The sequence below is a fragment of the Miniopterus natalensis genome, chromosome 5 (genome assembly GCF_054644295.1).
Source record: "Miniopterus natalensis isolate mMinNat1 chromosome 5, mMinNat1.hap1, whole genome shotgun sequence".
NCBI classification, from domain to species: Eukaryota; Metazoa; Chordata; class Mammalia; order Chiroptera; family Miniopteridae; genus Miniopterus; species Miniopterus natalensis.
The window spans coordinates 73,139,858-73,164,513 of record NC_142085.1 but is presented as its reverse complement, the minus strand read 5'-3'; the positions used below and the strand labels follow the sequence as shown (position 1 = coordinate 73,164,513).

The following is a 24,656-nucleotide window of genomic DNA, read 5'->3' as shown; positions in this document are numbered from 1 at the left end:
TTTTTGAAAGATACTGCCTTAATTGTCCTTAATAGAGGTCGTAGTACTACTAATTTCCTTCCCACAAGTTTATGAGTGTTTCTGTTCACATTCTCACAGATATGCTTATTCTTTTTGGTATTATGCTAACCTAATAATTAGAAAAATATTTTCTCATTTATAGCTCATTAATGAGTGAGGCTGTCTTATCATATACTTATATTATTTGTATTTCTTTATCTTGGAACTATCTGGTCCTAATCTTTGCCCATTTTTCTGCTGGTTTTATTTAATAATGATGTCTAGAAATGTGTGTGCATGTATGTATGTGTGTAGATTTAATGTATTTATATTTAATTTAGGTATTTAAATGCTAAGTCAATTAGTATTTTGTGATATGCATGGAAAATACCTTTTCTGGTTGTCATTTTTCAAGGTCATTAGAAGACAAATTGTTAATTTTAATATATTTTGAATTTATCAATCTTACGGGGGGGGGTTCCCCAAAGTTCCATTCCACTGCAGTATAATTTTTAAAAAATTATTTGTTTCTTCTAATGTGTTTAACAGGTTCATTTTTTGTTTTAAAAATACTTGTCTTTGATCAGCTGCTGCCATTAGGGGGTAAGTTAGGGATTCAGTTTCTCTGCTGCCATCCTTCCTTGTTCTAATAGTTGGTTTTTTAACTGTACATTTTGTTCAGTGACACATTTGTTCTCTTTTTTAACCTGATTTGGAATGCCATCTCTCACATATACTAGATTCCCCTCTCTCTTTTGTCTGTTGGGAGATTCTTTTTTTGTTTTGTTCCATGCTAATAACGTATTTTTAATTACTGTAGCTTTTTATTACTGGTAGGTTTTTATTACTTTCTAGGCTATCTTATTTTCTCTTGTTATTTTATAGTTTTCCCAAGTTATTTCACATGGTTCTTTTTCCCATATGAGCTTTAGAAAGAAGAGCTTGTTGAGTTACTGAAAAAATCCAATTGTAATTTTTATTGAGATGTTTAATGCTATCAGAAGATTTTTGGAGAAAAATATACTGTCTTCATAGATGCAAAAGGCTTTAGACATTACACTGTTAAATATTAAGCTATTATTTTAATAGATTTTCTAGTATTGATCTAGTCTTGTATATTGGATTAATTCTAATTGGTCATGATGGATTATTCTTTTAATATGATGGATCTTATTTGCTGTTAAACAAAAAAAATTTTAACTTCCACAGCCAAAAGCCTTTTTTTTTTTTTAAAAAAAGAAGTTTATTAGGCCATTGCTAGCAAATAAAGACCTGTCTTGGGAAATGGAGTCTACACCACCAGCAGCGTGGCTGGGTAGGAAAGACAACATGTCCATCATCCTGGAGTTTTGCAGCATTTTCAGACATCAAGTAGGGCAGGGGGACAATATAAGTAGTTCTGAAAGGATTTTACATTAGCCATAGACAAAGAGGATGGGAGAGGGTAAAGCAGTGCTAATCTGGGATAGGTCCAGCACAGCCTGCAAGGAAGACATGTCTGCTTGCCAGCTGCGGTCATTTTCATTTAGAACATCTCAGCAATTTTGTGTGTTTTTTGTCACAGCTAATATTTTATTTAAGATTATATAAAATTAATTTATAGTTTTGAGAGTGTTCTTTGGTCCCTCTTTCCTTCCTAGAGGGCTTTGCAGACATTGCCGTACCATCTTCTATTATTGTATTGCTCCTAGTCCTATTCCGCTGTTTCTTTTTTTTCTTTTTTTTAAAAATATATCTTTATTGATTTCAGAGAGAGAAAAGGAGAGGGAGAGAGAGAGATAGAAACGTCAATGATGAGAGAGTCATTGGAGATCGAGCCGGCAACCCAGGCATGTGCTCTGACCGGGAATCGAACCCCAATCGCCTGGATCTTAGGTTGATGCTCAACCGCTGAGCCACGCCTGGCCGGGCCTATTCCGCTGTTTCTAGTGTGGCTTTTATTTCTGTAGTAGTACCCCTTCCCCTTCCATATTTCTCATGAGCTCTGCTGACACACTTTTGAACTTTTTTCTTCCTGTTTTTTTAAAAAAATATATCTTTATTGATTTCAGAGAGGAAAGGAGAAGGAGAGAGAGAGACAGAAACATCAATGATGAGAGAGTCATTGATCGAGCCCACAACCCAGGCATGTGCCCTGACCAGGAATTGAACCCCGATTGCCTGGATCCTAGGTCGATGCTCAACCGCTGAGCCATGCCTGGCCAGGCTCTTGTTGTTTTTATCACCTTTTCTTTTATCCCCTCTCTCTCTCTGGGAGAAAAATAAGGTAGAAACATAAAATAGGATAGAAACACCTTTACTTTGTCTCTTTCACTGGATATTCTTTTCCTAGGATACTTGATAAGACTAAATCCCTTTTTCACCCGTGAAACTAGATTGATTTGAGAGGCTTGTCATTTCTCTCTAGATATGGGATATGGCAGACCTTGTCTTAAAAGTTTAGATGCTTAGGTATAATGATTCCACTATCCATATCAATCTGACTTCATCAGGACATTGTACTGAACAGTCTAGAAGGAAATCTCTTATATTACTCATTTAGAGAATTTTCAATATTTTTATATTTTAGAAAGAACTTAATACTTATATAAAAATTAGCTTTTTATCATGGTAGTCAATTGGAACTCTAATTTCTAAAATAATATATTAAATGTTCATATGTCTCCTTAATTTAGATAATGTTTTGGTTCATTTTGTTAACATACATAATATCGAAAGTCACCAGTAGCAAATACAGGTAAGCTTAGAATGGGTTATCGTATACTTTTGTCATACACTTATGTGAATGGACTGCTAAACAAATGAATATTTAGGGAGTAAAATTCTGGTACAGTCTTGCAGGTTTCTGATTATATTTTGTTTGCCACCTTAAATCAACCAAGGGGGAAAACACTCCCCAAACTAAAATTAAGTAACATAGAGTCTTATTTGTTATTCCACAAAAAACCCAGAGCTTGAACTATTATATAGTATATTGTTTGAAAGAAACATTCTTTGTAGAAAAGTCTTATACTATTTATAGTTTAAAATTTTATAATTAGTCAACATAAGTTGAAAGAGAAATAGTTTTGACAAAATGAATATTATTGTGAGAAGTGAGGTTTAAGTTTTGATTGCTGTTGAGCCTTTTTCTAACATTGGGTTTATTTTGATTCTTTTAGAAAAGTAATTGATCTAAAATAAGTAAGAATTAAGAAAAAATAGTCTATAGATATGGCCAAGGAATTATGTAATTTAAATTTAATGTTTCATACTGTTTTTCTAAAATTGGTATTTCCATTGCCTCACAAATGAATGTAGCCAATCAATTTTTATATTAACCAGACCATTAAGAGAATTGGTTATTTATTTTAGTGTTGGAACCTTTGGATAAATATACTTTAATACTTACTGCACAATTGATCTATTTTTTAGAAGATTTGCCTTTACAATACTGGCTTGCTCATACTGTTTAGAAACCTATTGTGTATCATTTTCCTTTCCCTTTGAATTTCATCTGGTTTTCCCTTTAAGTAAACTTTCATTCAGAAAATAAAGCCTAATTTTACATAATGAGGATGTAGTTATTTGGTAGCATTATTATATTATGTTAGTTGTATAGTGTCTGCAGTCTACTTCATGTAGTGTATTTGCATACTGTTTGAATATCTGTAAAATATTATTTACATCTATACTTAGATGTTGATTCTCATATTTTTGGGTCTTGATGGCAGGTGGTTGTTCCCTAGAGAAGAAGGTGCAAGAAATTTAAAAAGATCCAGCAGGCTATAGACACTTCCAGCAAGATCATTTTTTTCCTACTTGTTTATTGTTCTGTGTCTCTTTGACATCATCTGAGTAACTAAATGGAAGAGTGTGACATTAGATTTTTAGGAGGAGATGAACTTTCTTTCTCCGTTCCCAGGTCTAATGTGTTATTATCCGTATCCTGGAAATAAGTCCTGTGATTAATCTGAAAGTCTGTATTACATATCAGTTATAGGAGATGCTATGAATACTTCTAAGTCTATAGTAACCTTTTAGTAATGTGCTTACATATTTCATTTTACTAATGAATCCTTTTTTGTAGACCTATTTAACTACAATTTTTGATGTCTTTTAAATATATTTTTCTTAGGTAAATTGGTGAAAAAAATGTCAATCACTAATTTTGTTCAAGCAGTTAAAAGAATTTTATACATACAGAAAACTTGAACATCAATTGACTTTCTGCTTTAAAATTATGTGGGCTTTTGAAAGGAAGTGGTTTATTTGAGTGAAAAAAACTAGTTCAGAATGTTCTAAGATATGTCTTAAGATTCTCTTTGTATATACACCTACACTGGAAAAACTGAAACACTAATTGCTTAATTTAAAAATAATTTGCTACAGACTCAAAACACCTTATCTTCACAATAGCCAGAACCATGTAAGAATTGCGTGAATGTTAAATGCAGAGTTTTCTTTTAATCTTAATTATGGGTGGTTGTTGTTTTTTACCAAATTATAATCAGATTACATATATTTGCATGTACTTTCTTGTTTCATTCCAAGACAATTATAAATCCTTTTAATATTTTTTGAGTGGTTGATATTTTATAACAAGGGATGGAGAGTAGGGAAAAGACAAAATTCAGTTTAGCCAACATTTATTACAGAGAAATGTGGTAGCCATTGGGGACATAGATTTAAGTTACAGACTTTTTTCCCTAGAGCTTTATGGTGGTCCTTCAGGGGCTAAGTCTGATTTAAGAGCAGCACCAAATATAACTAAGTATTTTCTCTCTGAACGTGTTACCTGTTTCTTTTTATTGGCTATGTTTAAAGTATTCTGTCCTGGGAGCTGCTACCTCTCAAGGGAAGTGAAATAATATGTTGAATGTAAACTATATGTCAGGCTTTGTATGTATTTTATTTGGTCATTATGAGACTCTATGAGGAAGATTGAAGAAACAGGCTCATGTAAATAATTTGCTTCATTCCATATTACAAGAGCCACATTGTAACTCAAACTGAGTTCTTTTGAACTCCAGTGTCCTTTTCATTATGTATTACTTGCAACAAAATTTTTTATTATAATAATTTTACCTTGTTTGGTTTTTGTTGATAAGTATCTTAAGCATAAATCTGGTTTGTTAGGGAAACCAGCTTTATCATTAGAGAGGTATTTAAAAATTACTTCCAAGTATTTTTTCTGCTAGAATTACTCAAGAGGCTTTGATATTCATAGAGAATGGGTATCAGTTTCTGAATGCTTTCAAATTATTAGTCCTAAGAAATCCTTTTCTAGGTTATTTAATTTTATTCAGTTTGTAGTTTTTGATTCCTTACCTATGCAACAATTGTTTGATTTAAAATCCCGAGTGATTTATTTATTTTTTTTATAGTTGCTAGCATGGTGCCATTTTTAAGCACAAGGTTCAATAAATAATATTTTTATATTTATTGAGCTTATGTTTGTTGAATAAAACTGGAAAATTCAATTAAGCCAGTGGAAGAAAACCATAACTAATTTCATTATGAAGAATTTGTAACTTAGCGCTTTGATGCATTTAAGCAATAATAGTAGGCAATATTAGTGAACACTTAACTACACACCAAATATTGCACTAAACTTTTATATCTGTTATCTCATTTAATATTCACAATAATCATTTAAAGTAAGGGTTATTTTTATCCTAGTTTTACAGTTGGGGGCTTTGAAGCTCAAAAATGGATAAACATTTTGCCAAAGGCTACAAAACTAGTCAGTGGAGCCAACATTCAGAATAAATTGCTTCTAATATTAAGGCCCTCCTCTCTTTAATACTTTGTATATATGTTTCTACATATAGTGAATATTAGTTCTTTTTTAAAAATATGGAGCCACACCACTTTTTAATTCCCTTTCAGCGTAATCATGTGCTATAGACCTACTTACAGTTTAAAAAAAAAAATTGGTTAAATTTTATTTTTAGTTGTGGTAAAGAGCACATAACATATATTTTACCATGCTAACCATTTTTAAGCATACACTTTAGCATTCTTACGTATATTCACATTGTTATGCAGCCAGTCTCCAGGACTTTTTCATCTTGTAAAACTGAAACTCTGTACTCATTCAACAACTCTCCATTTTCCCCTTCCCCAGCCCCTAGCAGCCACTCATAGACCTTCTTCTGTCTCCCAATAAATTTAGGCTTCGTAGTGTTGTATTCCATTATTTCATTTAACCAAACACCGTAGTAGGAACTTAAGTTTTTCAATTTATTATTACAAAAAATGCTACAGTAAACATTTTTGTACACTTGTGCAGTTTTTCAGTAATTTTATAAAAGGTATTTCTAGAGTATTGCTGGAAAAAAGGTATGGTGGTTTTCAAGGGTTTTAGTACGTACTGTGAACTTACCTCTCAGAAAGATTGTAGTAATTCTTACAATTAATTGTTAATCATAAGAACATTGATATTGTTATTTTGTAAAGGGTAATTATATTCCACAGCAGGACTTTATATTAGTACTAAAGTTTTTATTCATTAATAGGGTGGATAAGAGTCAAAGATGAATTAGGCCAAATGTGGGGGGACTTGTGATAACAGTCCCCTTTGTGTCCCTGAAAATTGTATCCATGTGCATTATACATTCGGTTACAGGTTGGCAGCGTCTAAAATACCATTTATGAGCAAATGGTATCTAACTTAGAAGATTCTGTGAGCAGCAAAATAATCCATGTGATGCAGTTAGCACAGTGTCTGGCACATAGAAAATGCTCAACAAGTGGTAGCTGAACTTAATTCAAAGAAATATTCTTTTATTACCACCCAAGGAACAAGTGCTGTTAAAAAGTGATTATATTAAAATCTAATGAATTGAGGTGCTTAAATGACTTCTAACTTTTTTGGGCTTTTAGGAAAATCATGATTCTATAAAAAAAATAATCCCCTGGGGATTACCTATCCTTTTTCTCTGCACATAGTTAGCCATTTTTAACAGCCTGATGTAGATTCTTCCATATTACAGATATTAACCTTTTATTGGTAGGTAATATGCATTGTAAATAATTTTCCAAGTCTTTTTGTTTTCTTTATTTAGATCTTTTTCTATAGAAAAATTTATATCACTCTTATAATTTACCAGGTTAAAAAACAAACAAACTCCAACCTCTAAGTTATACCTATTCTAACTTTTCTTTTTAGATAATTATTACGTGCATTTTTGCCCTTTGGACTTTTAACTCCTCTAAAATTTACTTTTGTGTAGAGAAGTGTCAAACTTTTTTCAGATTTTCATTAGCATTTTAAAGATGCATAAGCTTGTATGCTGTGATAGGTAGTGTGTTACATAGTGGAAGGTGATGGTGGCTCTCAGATAGGTCAATATTGTTTTGCAGCCTAGCTCTGTCGTTTACTGTCTGCATGATCTTGGTAAAATTGCTGGATTTCTCTGAGACTTGGTTTCTTCATCAAAATGGCAATAATGTCTACTTCAAAGTCTTGTGTGCTTTTTTTATTTCCAAGTTTTATGATGACTTATCCTTTAACCCAGCATCTATATAGTAGTCCTTTAATACAATGTTAGTTTCCCTTTCCTTTTACTAATTGCTTTAAAATTCATTACATTCATTATTATGGGGTTATTTCTGGATGTTAAATAATATTGGATATTGCCAAGTCTTAAACCATTTAGGAATGACTCTTGGTTCCACATATGAATTCAACATGATGTCTAGAGATTAGTGTGTGACTTATTGTCTTTCTAAAACTTAAGTATGTTTGGATTATTCAAGTACAGTAGCCTCTCCCTGTCTTTAAGGTTATGTTCTGGAAAATCCCAAAGGCAGAATTTAGGAAAGAAATTCAGAACTAGGTTGAGATAGGATTAGGTTGAATCTGTGTAGGCCTTTGTATGTATGCATTTATGTGTATTTTATAGTCACTAAAATAGCAGTGTAAATGACACTTAAGTGATGAGACTATTAATGAAATTTAATGCTTTTTAGACTTGTTCAATACAGTTTAATTTTTATTTATCATTTATTGCTAGTTGGACCCTGTCTTAAAATTTTCAACATTCTTGTAAACTTTTTTTCTTATTTTAGTTCATATGCATACTGTGAGACTTTTATTTTCCCTTTACCTTTTCCTTTGTTGAATTCAGTGTTTTTCTGATTAGAGTTTGTTGATTCTCACTGCTAGTTTCCATTGGGATTTGGAGGATCACAGGTACTTGTGTAGACCGCTGGGATTTATATTCCAGCTGAACCACTTAGGATTTTACATAACACCTTGTATCACAGTTTCCTCATTTGCAAAGTTAGGGGGGTAATAGTTATTTTTAAGACCTGAAGGATTAACGTGATTTGTTAGGGAGATACTCAAGGGTAGATAATTCCAGGGATGGGGTTATAGATGAGATCTCTCAGGGAGAGTTTATAGTAAGTGAAACAGAAGGCCTAAGGAAGAATGGTGAGCAACACTGATGTGTTTGTGTAGCTTTTTTTTGAAGGGTTTGGATATATACAGTTTCATTCTGTAAAATAAAAAGGCTTTGTTTTGTAGACTGCCATCTTTCTGATGTAACAAATAAAAATTTTATCTCAGCACTAAATATTTATAAATAAGATGTAAATGGTTTCTCTTTTTTTAAGAAAAATTACTAATATAATAAATATCAGAATTAAAATTTATTGCATACATTAGATCATAAATTTTGTATATACTACCTCAAGGTATTAATCCAATCTAATGTATAGATTGAGATCTGTTCATCCGAAGTTTATTAATTTTAAAAAATTGCTGGCTTGGTTATATTTATAGAAAGTTGAACTCTGATCCCAGTGAATCTTTGGGGTAAAAATTTTCTTCTTCTGTGTGATAGGAGATGGATGCTGTATGATGGTTTTGATGAGGCAAGTTATGCAATAAAGGATGTTTTAAAGTGCAAAAATAATTCATACTGAATAAATCACAGAGCAGCTATAATATTGAAGGAAGTGGTTTATTCTCTGTAGCTCGTTGGTGCATTTTCTGAATGTTCATCTGGTAACTAGAATTTAAATGTGTAGTCAGATTCAGTGAAATTATTTTATATTTGAAGTCATTTTTCACTGAAAATTTAACAACGATTTCTTTGAATTTTTGAGAATCTTATTTTTCTTTGCATGTGCCGACATGTACTAGCATATTGAAACATTTATAGGAACTATATGTTTGATAGCAAAAAGTGAACTTAGCTGGAAAACTTGTTTTTTTCTTTTTCTAAATAACCTTAAATGTTTTTTAAGCTCAAGGTGTTTTGATCTGAATGACTTTAAATTGTGAATTTGTTTTACATTGAATGTATTGTGAACTTATTTTGAATATTTCTCTTAATCATATAAATATAAAAAATTATTTCCTCCTTTTGAAATCTTTCAGGTCACCTATTAACTTACTATTTTCCTCAATGTCAAGGTAATAGATTCTTAATGTAGGAAAGGGGGAAACAGTTACTCATGGTTTTCTTACCCCAAGACAGCAGTCTTGTGTTTTGCAATACAAGGATTTTTTCTATGCATTTTTTATTCTTTATGTTATTGAGGTTTTTACATACAATTATTACATGTACCATTTTGTATCCTATATTTTTCCTCTTTTTAGTTTATACCTATGTCTGTTCATCTATCTTCCAATCTGTGCACACACAATTTTAAATGTGGAATCATTTTTTAGATCCCAGTTTGATTCAGAGAATACTGTTAAAACATTAAGAAATTATAGAAGACATTTTAAATTTAAAACAAAAACTAGTGTTCTGTGCTAGTATTTCACATCTTTATTGGTACCGTTTAAATTTGAAATTACTTAATGCCACCAGGTAAAAAAGCTTACTTTAAAAAAAACTCCCTAGTAATATTTCTCATGTTTAGTTATGGATTTTATATTTAAAAAAAACCCTCCAAACCTTGGTTGTTTTTTATTGGATTTAAGAATATTATTTCCTCAACAACAATTCCATTAACACCTTATTTGATGCGGATGATAGTATAAATATTCAAAAAAAGTTCAGCAGATGTCATTTAGTGATTAATGATACTTATGTGTGTGGGAGAGAGATTCTTACTGAATAGGCTAAGTGGTTATTTTTTTAAATAGGATTATGAAGGCAGGAACCTTAAAAGGTCATCTGAACTAGTTTCTGGATTTGTGGCAGATCTTCAAACATCTTTTTAGTTATGAACTTAAAACCAGTCAACAAATGGTAGATAGTTATAATTTTCAAAGAATGTTAAACTGGTTTGGACAAGTTTTCTAACATACATGAACCTCACTTCTTCATCCATAATACTAGTTTTATACAAGATTAAGTCATTCTCAGTCATTTTTTCTGTGCCAGAACATCTGAGAGATTTATCACTTACTTGTCAGCATCAATATCTTCCAGTGACAATGATTTTCAAAGGCGGGGAGGCAAGGATATCTTTGTTATTTTGCTCCAGGGTTTCCCAAGTTGAGAATCACTGGTTTAGGGAATATATTACTTTTTTTCATGTATAAAATTACATAATGTTATCAAATATTTGAGTGACTAGTACATACCTGGCGCTGGATTGGATGTTGTGGGAAATACTGAAAGTTCCCTGCTGGTACTCATAGGTTAGTTGGAAAGGTAAGGCACATTCTTTATCTTGATATTTTATAATACAGACTGTAACATGCTACGTGAGGATATACAATAAAGGTTTTTTATTTCAAGTCATGACATTTTGGAGTTACATTTTCCAGAATTTGAGGTTACGTGTGGCCTAAAATTGATAGAGTTATGCTAGATAAATGCTTCAGAGCCTAAATATCCCTACCTAAATTCCTCACCTAAAATGAGCATAAGCAAAAGGTGAAAAGATAGTATCCAGGTGTCACTAGCCTAGCTTTCTGGTTTCCCATTGGAAATTAAAATTGTAGTAGACAGAAACTTGATTAAGCAGAGAATGATTTAACTGCTAAGCTTTAACTATATGTAGTTAGGAGATTTTGAAATGCAAATATTAAACCAAATCAGAATTATTGATTTTATTATTTACTATTATCAGAAGTATCTGAAATGATTATTAGCCTCACAGAATCAAAAAATCACAAAATCATGATCTGGACAAAGCATTAATATTTTATAGAGGTACTTGATTAAGCAGTTTTTATATACATTTAGCTTCAAAATAAACCTGGTTCAGTCATCTCAGGAAGATCATTTTCATGAGGTCCTAAGGAGGTGCAACCAGAAACAGAGTGGAAAGGGAAGGGTGGGTGCCTTGGAAGAGCAAAATTTCCTGGTTGGGCAAGTGATCTTTAGAAATTCATTTAAATTTTCATCTGTAAAATAATGGTTTACACCAAAGGACCTCTTACAAAATATAGTGCAAAAATTTGTAGATTGTATGAATCTAAATTCATGTAAGGACTTTACAAGGAACGTGAATACTTATTTTCTGCCTGCCTCTTAGAGTTCCTCCATTGGCTGCCTTCTCACCCCTCCTGTCCTATAGGCTGTGTCATCCGTTCCCAGGTCTTAAGTTGCTCTACTTGTTTTAATGGTGCTCTCATTTCTTCTGCTCTGCAGACTTGATTACCCAGGTTTCTATCCAATTTCTGTTTGTATTGAAAGAATCTCAGAGCCATTGTGTTTTATATTCATATCTTAGAGTCCTAGGGATTTGAATCTAATTTTTTTTTGCCTCCCTAACAATTTATTACCATGACCTATTAATGTATTGTCCCTCATGGCCGTCCCCTCTTACTCATTTTCTGTGCTCTTGTACTTGCTCAGCTACAGTCATAGCACTTGTGGTCTCCTGCAGATTTCTCATACTTTCCTTGTCTGTTTTCTTTCAGTCTTGTCTACCTACATGTCCATCACATCTAGAATGAAAGTTACCTGAAAATTGAGATAATTACTCATCTTTGTGTCCTCAGTGCCAAGAACATGTTACAATTTAACTTGAACAGTGGAAAGACCTGAGATAGTATCTCGGCAGTGTTTAAAAGAATAAAGTTTGATGGCAATCCCCATTTATTTAGGAGGAAGCATTTCCTCTGTGGACTGCTGTAATTTTGCACTTAATGAAAGGACCATCCAAGAGGAGTAAGATCCTGACCAGCGTTCTTCTCTTAGTTCTGTGGAACATACTCTCCATTTGGTGGTGACATAACCATCCACTCCTCCTTCCTTGCTAGGAAAATCTGGGCACTGTCTCTCACCTCCCTTCATATATTAGGGCCCCAAGTGTTGCTCATTTTACCTCATAATATCTTTAGATATCCCTTTCTCCATAGCATTTCTTGCATGTCTTAGTAAACAATTTACTGACTGCTCTTCCCTTAGTCTTGCCTGCACAATCCATTTTCCATACTATGGTCAGAGTAAGTTCTAAAAGCACAGTATGATACTCTAATGCTTAAATTCTTTCAGTGGCTCTTATATTTCAAAATCAAGTGCCTAAATGTTCATGGCCCTAAATGAGTTGCCCTCTTTTCTCTCCTTATGTCTCATCACTTAATCTCTTTCCCCGTGTCTCAGCCATGCTGATCTACTGGCCATAGTATGTATGCATTGTGTCGTGTTACCTGATCCCCTTCCTCCGAGGTTCATTGGGAAATCTTGCCTAATTTTTTCAGTGTGGTGGGTTAGTACCTTTTATGTGCACTCTCATTGTGCCTGCGTTACAGCAGTTCATGTTACAAGAATATGCTTGAGTAGTGTCTCTGCTAGACCAATGCCTCTTGAGGACAGGAATCACGTCTTATTCTTGGACCTGTTTATCCCAGTATCTAGCACAGTGTCACAGAGTTGGCATTCCCCTCCTTTCTGTCATGAATTAATATGTGATTGCCAGAAAGTAATTTGTGTCTGTAGATTCCCTGGTGTCAAATGAGGAAAAGGAAGTTGACATTTTGGTGATATCAGAGACCCACAGATTATGTTGCTTTCTGTCATGGTGTGAAGGGTGTAGTACTTAAAACATACCAGGCATTGCTCTAAGCGCTTTGCATATATTAACTCATTTAATTCTTTCACTATTAGGTAGGTTCTATTATTGTTATTTTATCACTGAGGAAACTAGGCGTGGAGAGAAGTTAAGTGATTCCCTTAAAGTCACATTAGTGGTGGGTTTTGACATGTGGTTATTGGGGCTCTCTGGAGGGACCATAAAAGGATGCAAGTACATTTACATGTCCTTTATTCAGTGTTTTTACGTTATAGGCTTGGTAAATCTTTGTAGAATGAATCCAAGGGTGTTTGGTCATATAATGCTGAAGTTGGCCTTTGTGATTCATGCATTATCAAGAAGCCTGGGCTTCCTTCTATTAATAATTTTCATGAAAATTAATGGCATTTGCATGAACATGGAAATACCATGTACCATGACCACCGATGTGAGAAAATAAGAGTTTATGCCAGAGAATCCCAATTTGCTTATGGGAGTAGTCAGGAAGAGAAAGGACAACATAAAAGTAGATTTAAAAAAATTTTTTTTTTGTACAGGGCCACTGAAAATGTTTTAGCAGGTAGGTGAGATGATGACAAGCCTAGTGACAATAGCAGGACATGGTTTGACAAGTAAGAGAGAACAGAGAGACACCGTATCGAATACTACAGGCATGAGATCCTAAGGGCCTGACTTAGGAAGGTGGGAAAATAAGGGAAAGGACAAATCTGGGAAATATTTATGAAGGAGAAGTTAACAGAATTAATGTTAGTTGGATATAGAGGTTTCAAGAGAATGGGGAATCAGATCAGTAATTGAGGTTTCAGGCTTGGCTGGATGGGAAAAGACTTCAGAAGTGCTTGTTTTATTGGCAAGAGGATTTCAGATTATGTATATGAGGTGGTGTGTGTAGGGTTTGTAATATGTATTTAATTATTTTGCTAATAACTCTTTAGAGCAGTTCTCAACTGGAGGTGATTTTGCTCACAAACGGACATTTGGCTATACCCATAGACATATTTGGGATGCTGCTAAATACCTTGTAATGCAGAGCACAGCCCTCAGCAAAATACAAATATCCTGCCCAAAATGTCAGTTCTAAGGTTGAGAAATCCTACTCTAGAGAATCCAAGAAGGGCAGGATAAATTTTTACCATGATTTTTTTTAACCTAGTACAAATACATATTCAAAGAAGTCACATTTTAAATTCCCTTTTAGTTTTCACCTTCATTTCTTTAGGAATTTATCAGAGCATTGAAGGAGCTATCAGGAAATGATTTTGTTTGTACAAGTATATCAAATACTTGGGTTGAAATAGAGAAATCCAAGGGACGCAGTCAGTCCCTGCTGTCAAGGAGCCTTGGAGTGTAAACAAAGGGATTGATTATTTAACACAAAAGAAAATTATGTAGAGCAGTGATTTTCAACCGGTGTGCCAAAAGAATTTTGAAAACATACAATAATAACTGACTACTTAGTCAGGGGCACTGACCTCATTTCCCTTAGATGGTCAAATAAAAAATGACAACAGCCAACACAACAATGCCATCCTGTGTGAATAAATAAAAATGCTATCTATTTTTTTTGTGTCAGATTGGCAAAAAATAATTTTTTTTTTTGGTGTGCTGCAGAATTTTAGTAATTAGTTTTTGTGTGCCATGAGATGAAAAAGGTTGAAAATCATTGGTTTAGAGCATTACTTTCAACCTTACTAGAGCACTCTAAATACAAAGTTGTCATTGAATGATTGACTGGATGAACCTAGAACTTTGTTTCAAAACATGAACTTCCCAGTGGATGTTTTCAGTATTACGTTGTAATCAGGATCATTGATGGAAAGAGTTTGGGTTGTGGTACACTAATTCTAAACTTTAATGCTAAGTAGATTTTTACTTTATTCCAAGAAAAATCAAGAGAATACATTCCCAGAAATATAGTGTACATAGTAATAATTTTTATTTTTATCAGGTTTCTCCCTGCCAAAGGTGCTCCAGGCTGATCTCTGGCCAGCAGGGTCAGATAATGCTCTTCTCCCCGCTTCCTTTGGCAACACTAGATGCTAATAAAAAAGCAGACGGACTTTTACATATCCCTCTCCCCTTTTCTCTCCCTCTGTGTGTCCTCTCCAGCTACCTCCTCTTTTCAGTCTTTCCCTCCTCCTGCTCCTGCTCCTCCCTTTTCCACCCATTCCTGAGGCACCTTTCTTCGAGTTGTGTATTTTGACTAGGTTTATGTATTGTTCACTTTTTCTGAGTTTTTTGTTATTGGTTTGTAGCAGCTCTTTTATTGTATAAACCCCTTGTATATATTTCCCCACATACTTTATGTTCACTTGTGGTATCCTTGATCAGAGAATTTTAAAATTTTTATATAAGATTCATCAGTGTTACCTGAATATTTTGTATTTTTAATAATTTTCTTCTTTATGTTCATATCTTTAATCAACAAGACATTTATATGACAGCCCATGGACCTGATATAGAGCCCATAGACATGATATAGAGACATTTTCCTCAGATGAATAGCCAGTATTCCCAACACAGTAATGGACAACCCATCCTTTCCCACTGATTTGAAGCATCTCTTTGCATATACTGAACTTTTGTATGTAAGTGTACATAACATATATTCCTATATATTTTTCCATATACTCAAGTATCATTGCTATGTAGAACAAATAAAAATATATTCCTATTACTTGCTCCATTTGGATGTACTCTTCTAATTCATCAAGCTACTCTTGTGTCACTGCCACCTGTTACTTTACTCCAGCTTTAGAGGAAGCCTTGATACCTGGCAGTTCAGTGCCCTGTCATTCTTTATTTTTATTCCTCACCTGAGGATATTTATTCCATTGCTTTTTGGGGGCCGGGGAGAAAGAAACATTGATGTGAGAGAGACACATCGATTGGTTGCCTTCAGTACACACCACGACTGGGCCAGGAATGGAGCCTGCAGCCAAGGTACGTGCCCTTGACCAGAACTGAACCCGAGACCCTTCAGGCCGTGGGCTGGCACTCTAACCACTGAGCCAAGTCAGCTAGGGCGCCCTGTCCTTCTTCATTTAAAATTTTACTGGTTATCCTCACATTTACTCTTCCAGATGAACTTCAACATCAACTTGGCTTGTTTCCCCCCCAAATAGTCCCACTGAGTATATTTTACACTTCCAGGCCTTTCTTTTTTTCTTGTTTAAATGACACTTAAGTAAATTAAAAAAAGATGCTGGGTGCAAGCCAAGGTATGGCACACTTTTTATGTTACAGTATTTATTGGTAGGTGCATCTAGCATTTGTTGATCCAGTCATCTAAAATCACTTTTAAAAGAGAGGTTAATGGGTGCAGCAGTATTCAGTCAAACAAAAAGTAATTACAGTAAATGTGTACTGATCACAAACTTCCATTACTTTTTATTTAAGAGTTTTCTGGCAAGGATATTATTATATGAGCAATGGTGAGATAATTCCATAGCAGGAAGGCCTTTCTCTTTTTTTATAGTTTTTGAGAATATTTTTTAAATTAATAGTTGAGTGCTTTCACATATATAGTATGTGTTACAGCATCTTTGTGAATGGTGGTGATATCCTCATTTTACAGCGGGATTAAGTTGGAATATTTGATGACTAGGTCAAGGCTCAAGTTCTGGAATTTTCTGGTGACGGAACCTTAGATTTCTAGCCATACAGGACTAATTAGAATTGATTGCTTTGGGCTAGACAATATCTGTAGGATTTAAATAGCATCCTAGGACTGATGTGTGGGGGATGTCTCATTAGTGGGCTGGGAAAAGTAATTATGGGGTGATGAGACATGGTAGCATAATTTATGGAGAAAACACACATAAGTTTCCGTAGTTTTTCTTTTACCTGGTCTTAATTTGGCCTTCCCCATTTTGAATTATCTTTCCTAATTTAATTTAGAATATTTAATACCACTTCTCAATTATACTTTTTTACTTATTAGAGGAGAAAAGTAGAATCCTTGAAAATAAGTCTGTAAAAGGTCTTTTTTTAAAAGAAGGCTTTTCCTTAAAGACTCAGTTATATAGTGTTACGATAAAAGTGTATTGATCATTGCCCAGTCTTTTTCAGAGTTTTTGCCCCATGGATATTAAAAATACCTACTCTCATGTGTTTTTTGTCTCTTTATTTTTCAGGGTCAGGTTAAATCTCATTCATTTAAGTCTTCCATAATCACTCAGGTACATCCTTTCAATTCTCTTGCTTATTAAGTCTCTGTAACTCATCTCCAACTTTATAAATGTCTCTCAATAGTGTATACACTGGTTGATGGTAGCACCCATATAATTCTTTTTTGTTTAGTCTGGCTATGTCACAGGCTGTATAGCCCTTGGCGTATCTGGAATAGGGATAAAAACCTACCCTTATGGTTGCTACGAAGGTAAAGAGCTTGTAAAGCACTTGGCAAGAGAACACATGTGAGTGCCTGTAGCAAGTGCCAAGTTGGCTTTCTAGCACCCACCCAGATCTCTCAACATTAGGAGGTGGCTGGTATCATTAAGCAGAAGAAGTCAACAGAGCAGGTGAACTGTGAGGAGGTTATTGTCTGAAGAAGAGATCTAAGATAACTTGCAAAAGCAGTAAAGATCAACTCATGGTTTCAAAATTTAAACCATTGGGGGTTAATCATTAAACTCTATTTGTTGAATGCTTGTTGCGGCAGAGTGCTGTGTTGTGTCCTATGGAATAGGTGGACATACCTGTAAGGCAGTCCTACCCTCAAAGAGCTGATGGTTGAATATGGAATGTGCTTAAAAATCAAAGACGTGAGTCCGAAGAGGGTAAATTGTGGATGTGCAAGCAGAGGTTTTCATTTAAATTCAGCAGGAGTTTGAAATAAAAGGTTTAAGACTCGCTCTGTAGTGGGTGATGTTCAGATCCATAATACTAGACATTTTCCTGTAAAAAAAACTTTCACTTGCATAACCAAATGTTTGAAATGTGTCCTGTAAATAAGAATCACCAGAAATGAGAAATAATATATTTATTGCATCCTGAGAAATATTACAGGATCATGTTGTCATTTTTCTCTATGCTTAGAGACCTTTTATGTCATTTTATGACCTACCTACTTTTTCAAGGAGCCAAACTTACAGTATTTCAATGTACTAAATGTGTAAGTGGGTGAAGAAATTTCCTTCATGCAAACTGATTGGAGGGTATTAAAATGAACCTTAGCAGAAGTGAGAATTAGTCTTGTAAAGCCCTGATTGAGACATTTTTGTGCCTTATGGTCCTGTTCGCCCATTCTTTTAAGAGGCCAAAGTCTACTATGCCTCTTTTTCTTGTCTTAATCAGTCAGCTTGTTCTACTCCTTCCCCCCAAACACGCATACACAAAGCATTGGGACCATGCTCTCAGCTTCTTCCTTCCTAACCCTCACTCACCTTTCACTTCTCTCTACATTTGCTATAATCCTAGGGACTGCTTTTTTCATGCAAAGCAAATCCCTTTATAATTTTCAATGTTTTCTTAGTATTTTCCCACTTCCTTGCCTTGCTTCATTTATATTCCCTCAAACCTCAGGGTCTGGAAGGTCAACTTTGTTCTTGGCTGCCTTTTCCAACATTGCTCTTCCTTCCTCCTTTTTATTTTTTTGAAATCCCTGTTCCCTTAAAGCTCCTGTCTTTTTGCCTGAACCAACCTTCCTTAGTCCTCACTGCCGTCATCTACTGAACAACCTCATGGCCACTTTTTCTTACGCACTGAAGACTGGCATCTGGCTCACAATTTTCTTCTCCACCCTGAGCTCCTCATGACCATAGCTTACCTGTGCATTGATGCAGAAAAACACCAAGTCTGACACTCTGGACTTCTAGTTCCTTGACCACCTTATTTCCAGTGACCTTCACGTCTCATCAGCAATTCACTAATGCCCCCTCCTTTAAATGACAAATGCACACATTTCATTCTGACCATTACTGCCTGGTTTTGCTTCTCATATCATGACCTTTTCTTGACCAATGGACCCCTCTGCTTTCTCTCAGTGCATCAGTACTCTTCTATATTTAATTTTTTAAAATCTACTTTAGAGTTTATGATTTATAATTTCAACCCCTGCCCTTTTTTGCCAATCTTTCAGCTACTTTCTTTTTCTGCTTTCTTCCTGGACCTGTTGGGTAGAAACTTAACCCTGAATGAAGCATGTAATGTCTTCTCTGTGCCTGTTCCTGAGCTGAACATTGCTAGAAAAAGTCACATAGAAAGGCAGATTGATTATTCCATTATAAAGTATTTATTACATATCTTAAGTGGGCTCTCGGTATCATCCAACAGTTCTCCTAATTTTTTTATGTTCAAATAATTCTCCTTTGTGCAACGACTGTTGAAAACTTTATTTACTTCACCAGGTTTTTTACTTTCCTCATTCACCCCCAGCCTTAGCAGGTAACTAGCTGCTTGCTATGTTATGGAGAAAATAGAAGCTCCTCAACATGCAAATCTGCCTTCATTACAGCGTAAGGGCCTGTCTTCTATCTTAGCTCAGTGTCTGCCTGTGCTTTGCATCCCATCCCTTTCTACCTTCTCAGAAATTCTAAAATATCTAAAATGATCTTTTTGCTTCCTGATACTTTCAAACAACCCCTTTCATTTTTATCTTTTCCATCAGCTGATCCCACATCCGCATTTTCTGACTTTCGACCACATTCCTCCCTTTCCAGCCAGACTTTTTAAAAGTCATTTATACACATCTCTAATCTCTTATGTAAAGCCTTTGAGAACAGATTTGATTCAGAATTTTTTGGATTTATAAAAGCATTAATATGTACATGCCATCTATGGCGTGAGCCTATAGTCATCACATTGTTATTTCTGCACTGAAGTGTGTAGCTTTTCACTTTATGTGGGACAGATAAGGGCTACAAATAGCCTCATGTCAGTTCAGGTTAGGTTTTGCTTCCAAAAGAGTTATTAAAACAAAACAAAAAACAAAACCTTAATTTTTCAGAAGTTTTTGGCTTTTGAAATAATGGGTAAGAAATCATGGGCATGTTTGCTACCTCTGTTTTCTCACCTTCCTCATATTTTTTTAACCCATTCTGGCTTGTACTTCCGTCACATGGTTTTTGCTAACTCTACCAATAACCTTTCTCTAAAAGGCTCATGTCAAACACTAGGTGTCTGCATGTTTTCAGTCCTCATTTCAGTGGACTGATGATACCAAGCTCCATCAAGCACTCTCTCCCCTTAGCTTCCTTGGCACTACCCTCCCCTGGCTGTCCTCTGTCACTTCTGTGCAGGGTTATTGTCTTCTCTTGTCTTTCATTTAATTGCTGGATCATTCCAAGGCTTTGTTCTTGATCTCACTCATGTCTCTGCCTTCAGCTCCTAATTATGTGCACATAAATCATAAATACATGCTTTAGCCCTGACCCACCTCCCCTTTGAGCCTGAGCCTTTACTTTATCATCTTTCCCCTCCTCCCCCCACTGGTATACATCATTTTGGTGATTTTCAATTCTTTTAGAACAAACATCAGGGTCTTTGGTGTGGCCTTAAGGGCCTGCATTGCCTGGCCACTGCCACTTCCTCCCATTTAACTGTGTTCCCTCTGCCCCTGACGTGTCATGCTGCCTCTTACACCAGGGCCAGTATACAGGCTACTCCCGCTAGATGGAACACTTTCTTTCTATGCAGTTAATTCCATGTTTTTCATCTTCACTCAACTCTCACTTTTCTATAGAAGTGCCCTAATTCAGGTGCTCTGTCACCAAATCTTATGGCGCCATATACGAATTGTAACACTAATAATAGTTTTTACTTTATTTTTTGAGATCACTTAATACCTTTTCTCCGCTAGACTGTAAGCTCTCTTAGCTCAAGGATTATGTCCACTTTTGTTCACTTATATTTCCAGGATAGTACTTGGCATACAGTAGGCAAATAAACATTTTTAGTGAGTTCTGTACATTAGTCTTTTCTAATTTATAAAAGTGAGTTCTGTATATGTATTTATCAGTGTAGCATGTGCAGTGTCTGTAGTTTTATGTGGACGCAGTCCTGATGGTCTCTTGAAAATGACAGACACGTTCTGAAGAATTCCATGAGTTACATAATCACACACAGAGCTAAAGGGCCAAGTACCTTGTCTTTCTTTGATCTCGTTCACAATTTCTCCTCCTCCTTGTTCTTAATTCGCTTTTTCTGCATTGACTTCCTGCCCCATGTTCTTTATAGATAGCAGGTGTCTTACTAAGTCTAGTGTTGTGTGCAAACAAAATAAATGCCGTGTTCCGCACAATTCAGCAGACTCAACTCTCTTGTCAGTGTGTAGGTATCACAGGATTAAAAATAGTGTAGCCATCTGTTAACTGACCAAACAGTTTTAGTATTGTGAAAGGGTGTGGTGGGAGAGGGAGACAGAGGGTCGTGCATATTGTCAGAACAAGGTGCAGTGCAGAAACCACCTTGTGACCTCTTAATACTGAAACTTAAGAGTCAATTCAAAATTAGGAAGAGATTTGGTGGAGGCCTGATATAGGGGATTTTCCAGAATAGGTGACAGAAGAATTTTTTTCAGCATTTTAATATTTCACTAAAATTTTTTAGAGAAGAGAATATGTGTTTATAAAGACATGAATTTATGAAATTTAATTAACATAATATATATTTATGTAATATATCATATGTTTCAAGAAATGAACTTTAATTAACCTTTTATATTTTACTCTTTAATTAGGAAAATCAATAGATTCCCAGTCATCCCAAAGTGAATGTGAAATTGTGCCAAAAGTCACTAAAATGACTGTATCTGGAAAGAAGCAAACCATGGGATTTGAAGTACCTGGGTAAGGTTTATAACCCTGTCCCCCTCCTTTTTTGAAATTAGTCTGTCTCCTGTTAGACTATAAGAAAATATGTCATTAACATTGAACTATGTCATAGCACAAAAAGAAAGGTATGAGAAATTAGACTTAACTCTAGACTTATCCATGTATGTTACTTAATCTCACTATTAACTTCCTCGTATAAATTAAATTATTTATAGCTACTTTAACAAAAACACCTAAGATTTTGTGAAATCTAACACTGTGAGATGGGACTCCTTGTGCCACTAGATGGCGTACGTAAGCAGCAATTGGGAATTACATTTACAGGGGTTGGCAAAAGTAGGTTTACAGTTGCAATACAAACAATGCAATAATTAATAAATAATAATAAAAGAATAAATTATGTTTCACACACTCACAACTGTAAACATACTCTTGTCCACCCCTGTAGCTGGTGAATCATGGAATCATTAATTAAATTTTTTTTGTTAGTTATTATTTTTAAACTCTTATTAGATTTTCATGTAGAGTAAAATGAATCAGTGTAACAAGGACATAAAATATAAAATGAAACATAGCTCAGATTTCAGATATCTAGTGAAAAATGATAGTAAGTCATACATTAGTAACACTTATTTGTTCCTTCTCATCAGTCTCTAGAATTCTCCCAGGAGGTTTTATAGAAAAGGGGTGTGGGTTGCTTGAACTCAACAGCACAGCTTGAAAACATACTTTTAACCCCTTTAAAATGTGTTAGATTTTTTTCATTATCCTCTAAATTTTTACTTCATGTATTTTCTCTGCCATTTAGATGGGAAACACTATTACCAAGTATAAACAATAGAGGATTTTTTAACTTCCAAGATATATAAACTCAGTATACTTTCTTTCCCTTCCTTACAATGTTCTTCTAAGTCAATGGACATATCCTGCCTCTTGGTTGGGGAGAATCAATGATCACTTATTTCAATTTTTTTATTTTTAAAAGCGAGACTTTATTTACAAGATTTCAGACTTAGTGAAGGAAAGAACTACATATCTAGGATAGAGTAGGTGTTCAGTATAAGCTAGTTGAATGACTGGATGAATGAGAAGTTAATTTTTGATTTGGATAACTTTAGCCCATTAAAAGAATTTTGAATCCTGATTCAGTCACAGAAAGTTTAACGTATGTCTTTTCTCTCTGAATTGGGATTGGGTTGTCTGAATCATAAATGCCTTTTTTACCCTTATGTCTTAAGTGCCATTTAATCTTCTTATGGGATTATTTCCAATGAGAGATAAATAAATACACACAATTTCTTGTCCTAAGGATTTTATAATCTCAATGCAAAAGGTTTCAGAAGTCTTAGAAAGCAACATGCAATAAGCCCAAATTAATGTATCATATTAGAAGTAAATGCATAGTTATCTATATGAATAATTATAAAAATAATGGGTATAAATGGTCAAGACATAAAAATAAATAGTAAGTATAAGTAAATAATTTTTGAAAACCCAGCTTTATACTTTGCCAGTGTAATGAAAGCCTTTCAGAATCTTCTAAGACTCCATGCTTCATGAGGACAGGAACCGTTAATGTTCATCATTGTACCCTCTGATAGAACAGTTGTTTAAATATTTATTGATCAAAGTCCTCGGGAAAATACATTTTACTTTAAAAATAAACTTGTAACCCGCCAGGAGTGGCTCAGCAGTTGAGCGTCGACCTAGGATCCGGGCGATCAGGGTTCGATTCCCGGTCAGGGCACATGCCCGAGTTGCGGGCTCGATCTCCAGTTGGGGGTGTGCAGGAGGCAGTAGATCAGTGACTCTCTTTCATCATTAATGTCTCTCTCTCTCCCTCTCCCTTCCTCTCTTTGAAATCAATAAAGATATATTAAAAAACAAACAAACAAAAAAACTTGCAAATGGCATAAAGGTAAAAAAAAAAAAAAGACAGGCTATGAATTAATATTCTCATGTGGCCCAGTGCAAAAGTCATCAGAATGTGAAAGTTCTGTAGGTACCGATTGAGATACTCAGAAATGCCTAACATTGCTCAAGGATCGCTCTATATTTGCATCAGATACTTTCATAGGATTTTGGGGAGGGGGGGCATTTATAATAGGGATAATACTTAGGCTGTTGTTTTGATTTGGTCTCAAGAAAGCACAAAGAAATATAATGAAATATTTTGAGCCAAAATTTCAGCATTGTAGATTTTTACATAGTGTGATTCCCAATGACAGCTTATAAAAAAGGATAATGCATTGCTCAGAAGAAATTCACACAGCAAACTTTTCCTTCACTAGTATTAAAGATACTAAATACCTCTCTAGAAAATTCATGTAAGTAAAAATGGTTAGAGCCTTGTATAGAGAACAAATACTCTGTGGTTAACTTCTTAAATCTAAATTATTAGCTTTCCAGTGTCATTTAAATAACTCAAGAAGAAAGATTAAGCCTCTAGATTTGTGTAGAAATATTCCCACTTTTGGAAGGTGGTGTAGAAACAAAATAGGCTTGCTGTTTTATAATAATAATTAAGGTTACAAATTATATCAGAAAGCACCTGAATAAATGCTCAACCAACTTAATTCTTTTTTCATATTAGTCAGTAATTATAGCCTTGAACCCGGAATGGTTATTTTTAGACCTCATCTTAAAAATTGTTCAAAGTTTTAAAACATTAACTTTTATTTCATAATATGCAGAATTTTTTACTAAGTACAGATTTACACAGAGTGCTTTTCTAATTACTTTGGTCACGTCCCTCTAACTGTATATAATTTAGTGAATTAATTTTCAGTTTACCTAAGATCTCTTGAAAGGGAATGTTATCATGAAAGTGAGAGCAAAGCAAGCTTTTCATGCTGCCGACTTGTAAATGAAATAAACTCAGGCCCATGTTTTGTGAAGTCCTTCCTGTCCTGAGCAACCCCTCTGAGGGCTGCCTGCATTGGTGGG

General features: G+C 34.6%; 1 protein-coding gene across 2 annotated transcripts in view; it reads left to right on the top strand.

Annotated features, from left to right (window-relative positions):
* Positions 1-24,656, top strand: part of HBS1L (HBS1 like translational GTPase) — a 59,223-nt gene that overhangs the window by 7,746 nt on the left and 26,821 nt on the right. Inside the window, exons 1-2 of one of the 2 annotated variants that reach the window (XM_087817636.1) lie at positions 17,067-17,117; positions 21,617-21,725. In XM_087817636.1, coding sequence (XP_087673762.1) covers positions 21,679-21,725 — 47 coding nt within the window. In that variant the 5' untranslated portion in view covers positions 17,067-17,117; positions 21,617-21,678. Of the gene's footprint in view, positions 1-17,066; positions 17,118-21,616; positions 21,726-24,656 lie in introns of those variants that run through there. The other variant, XM_087817635.1, reaches the window with a different exon arrangement.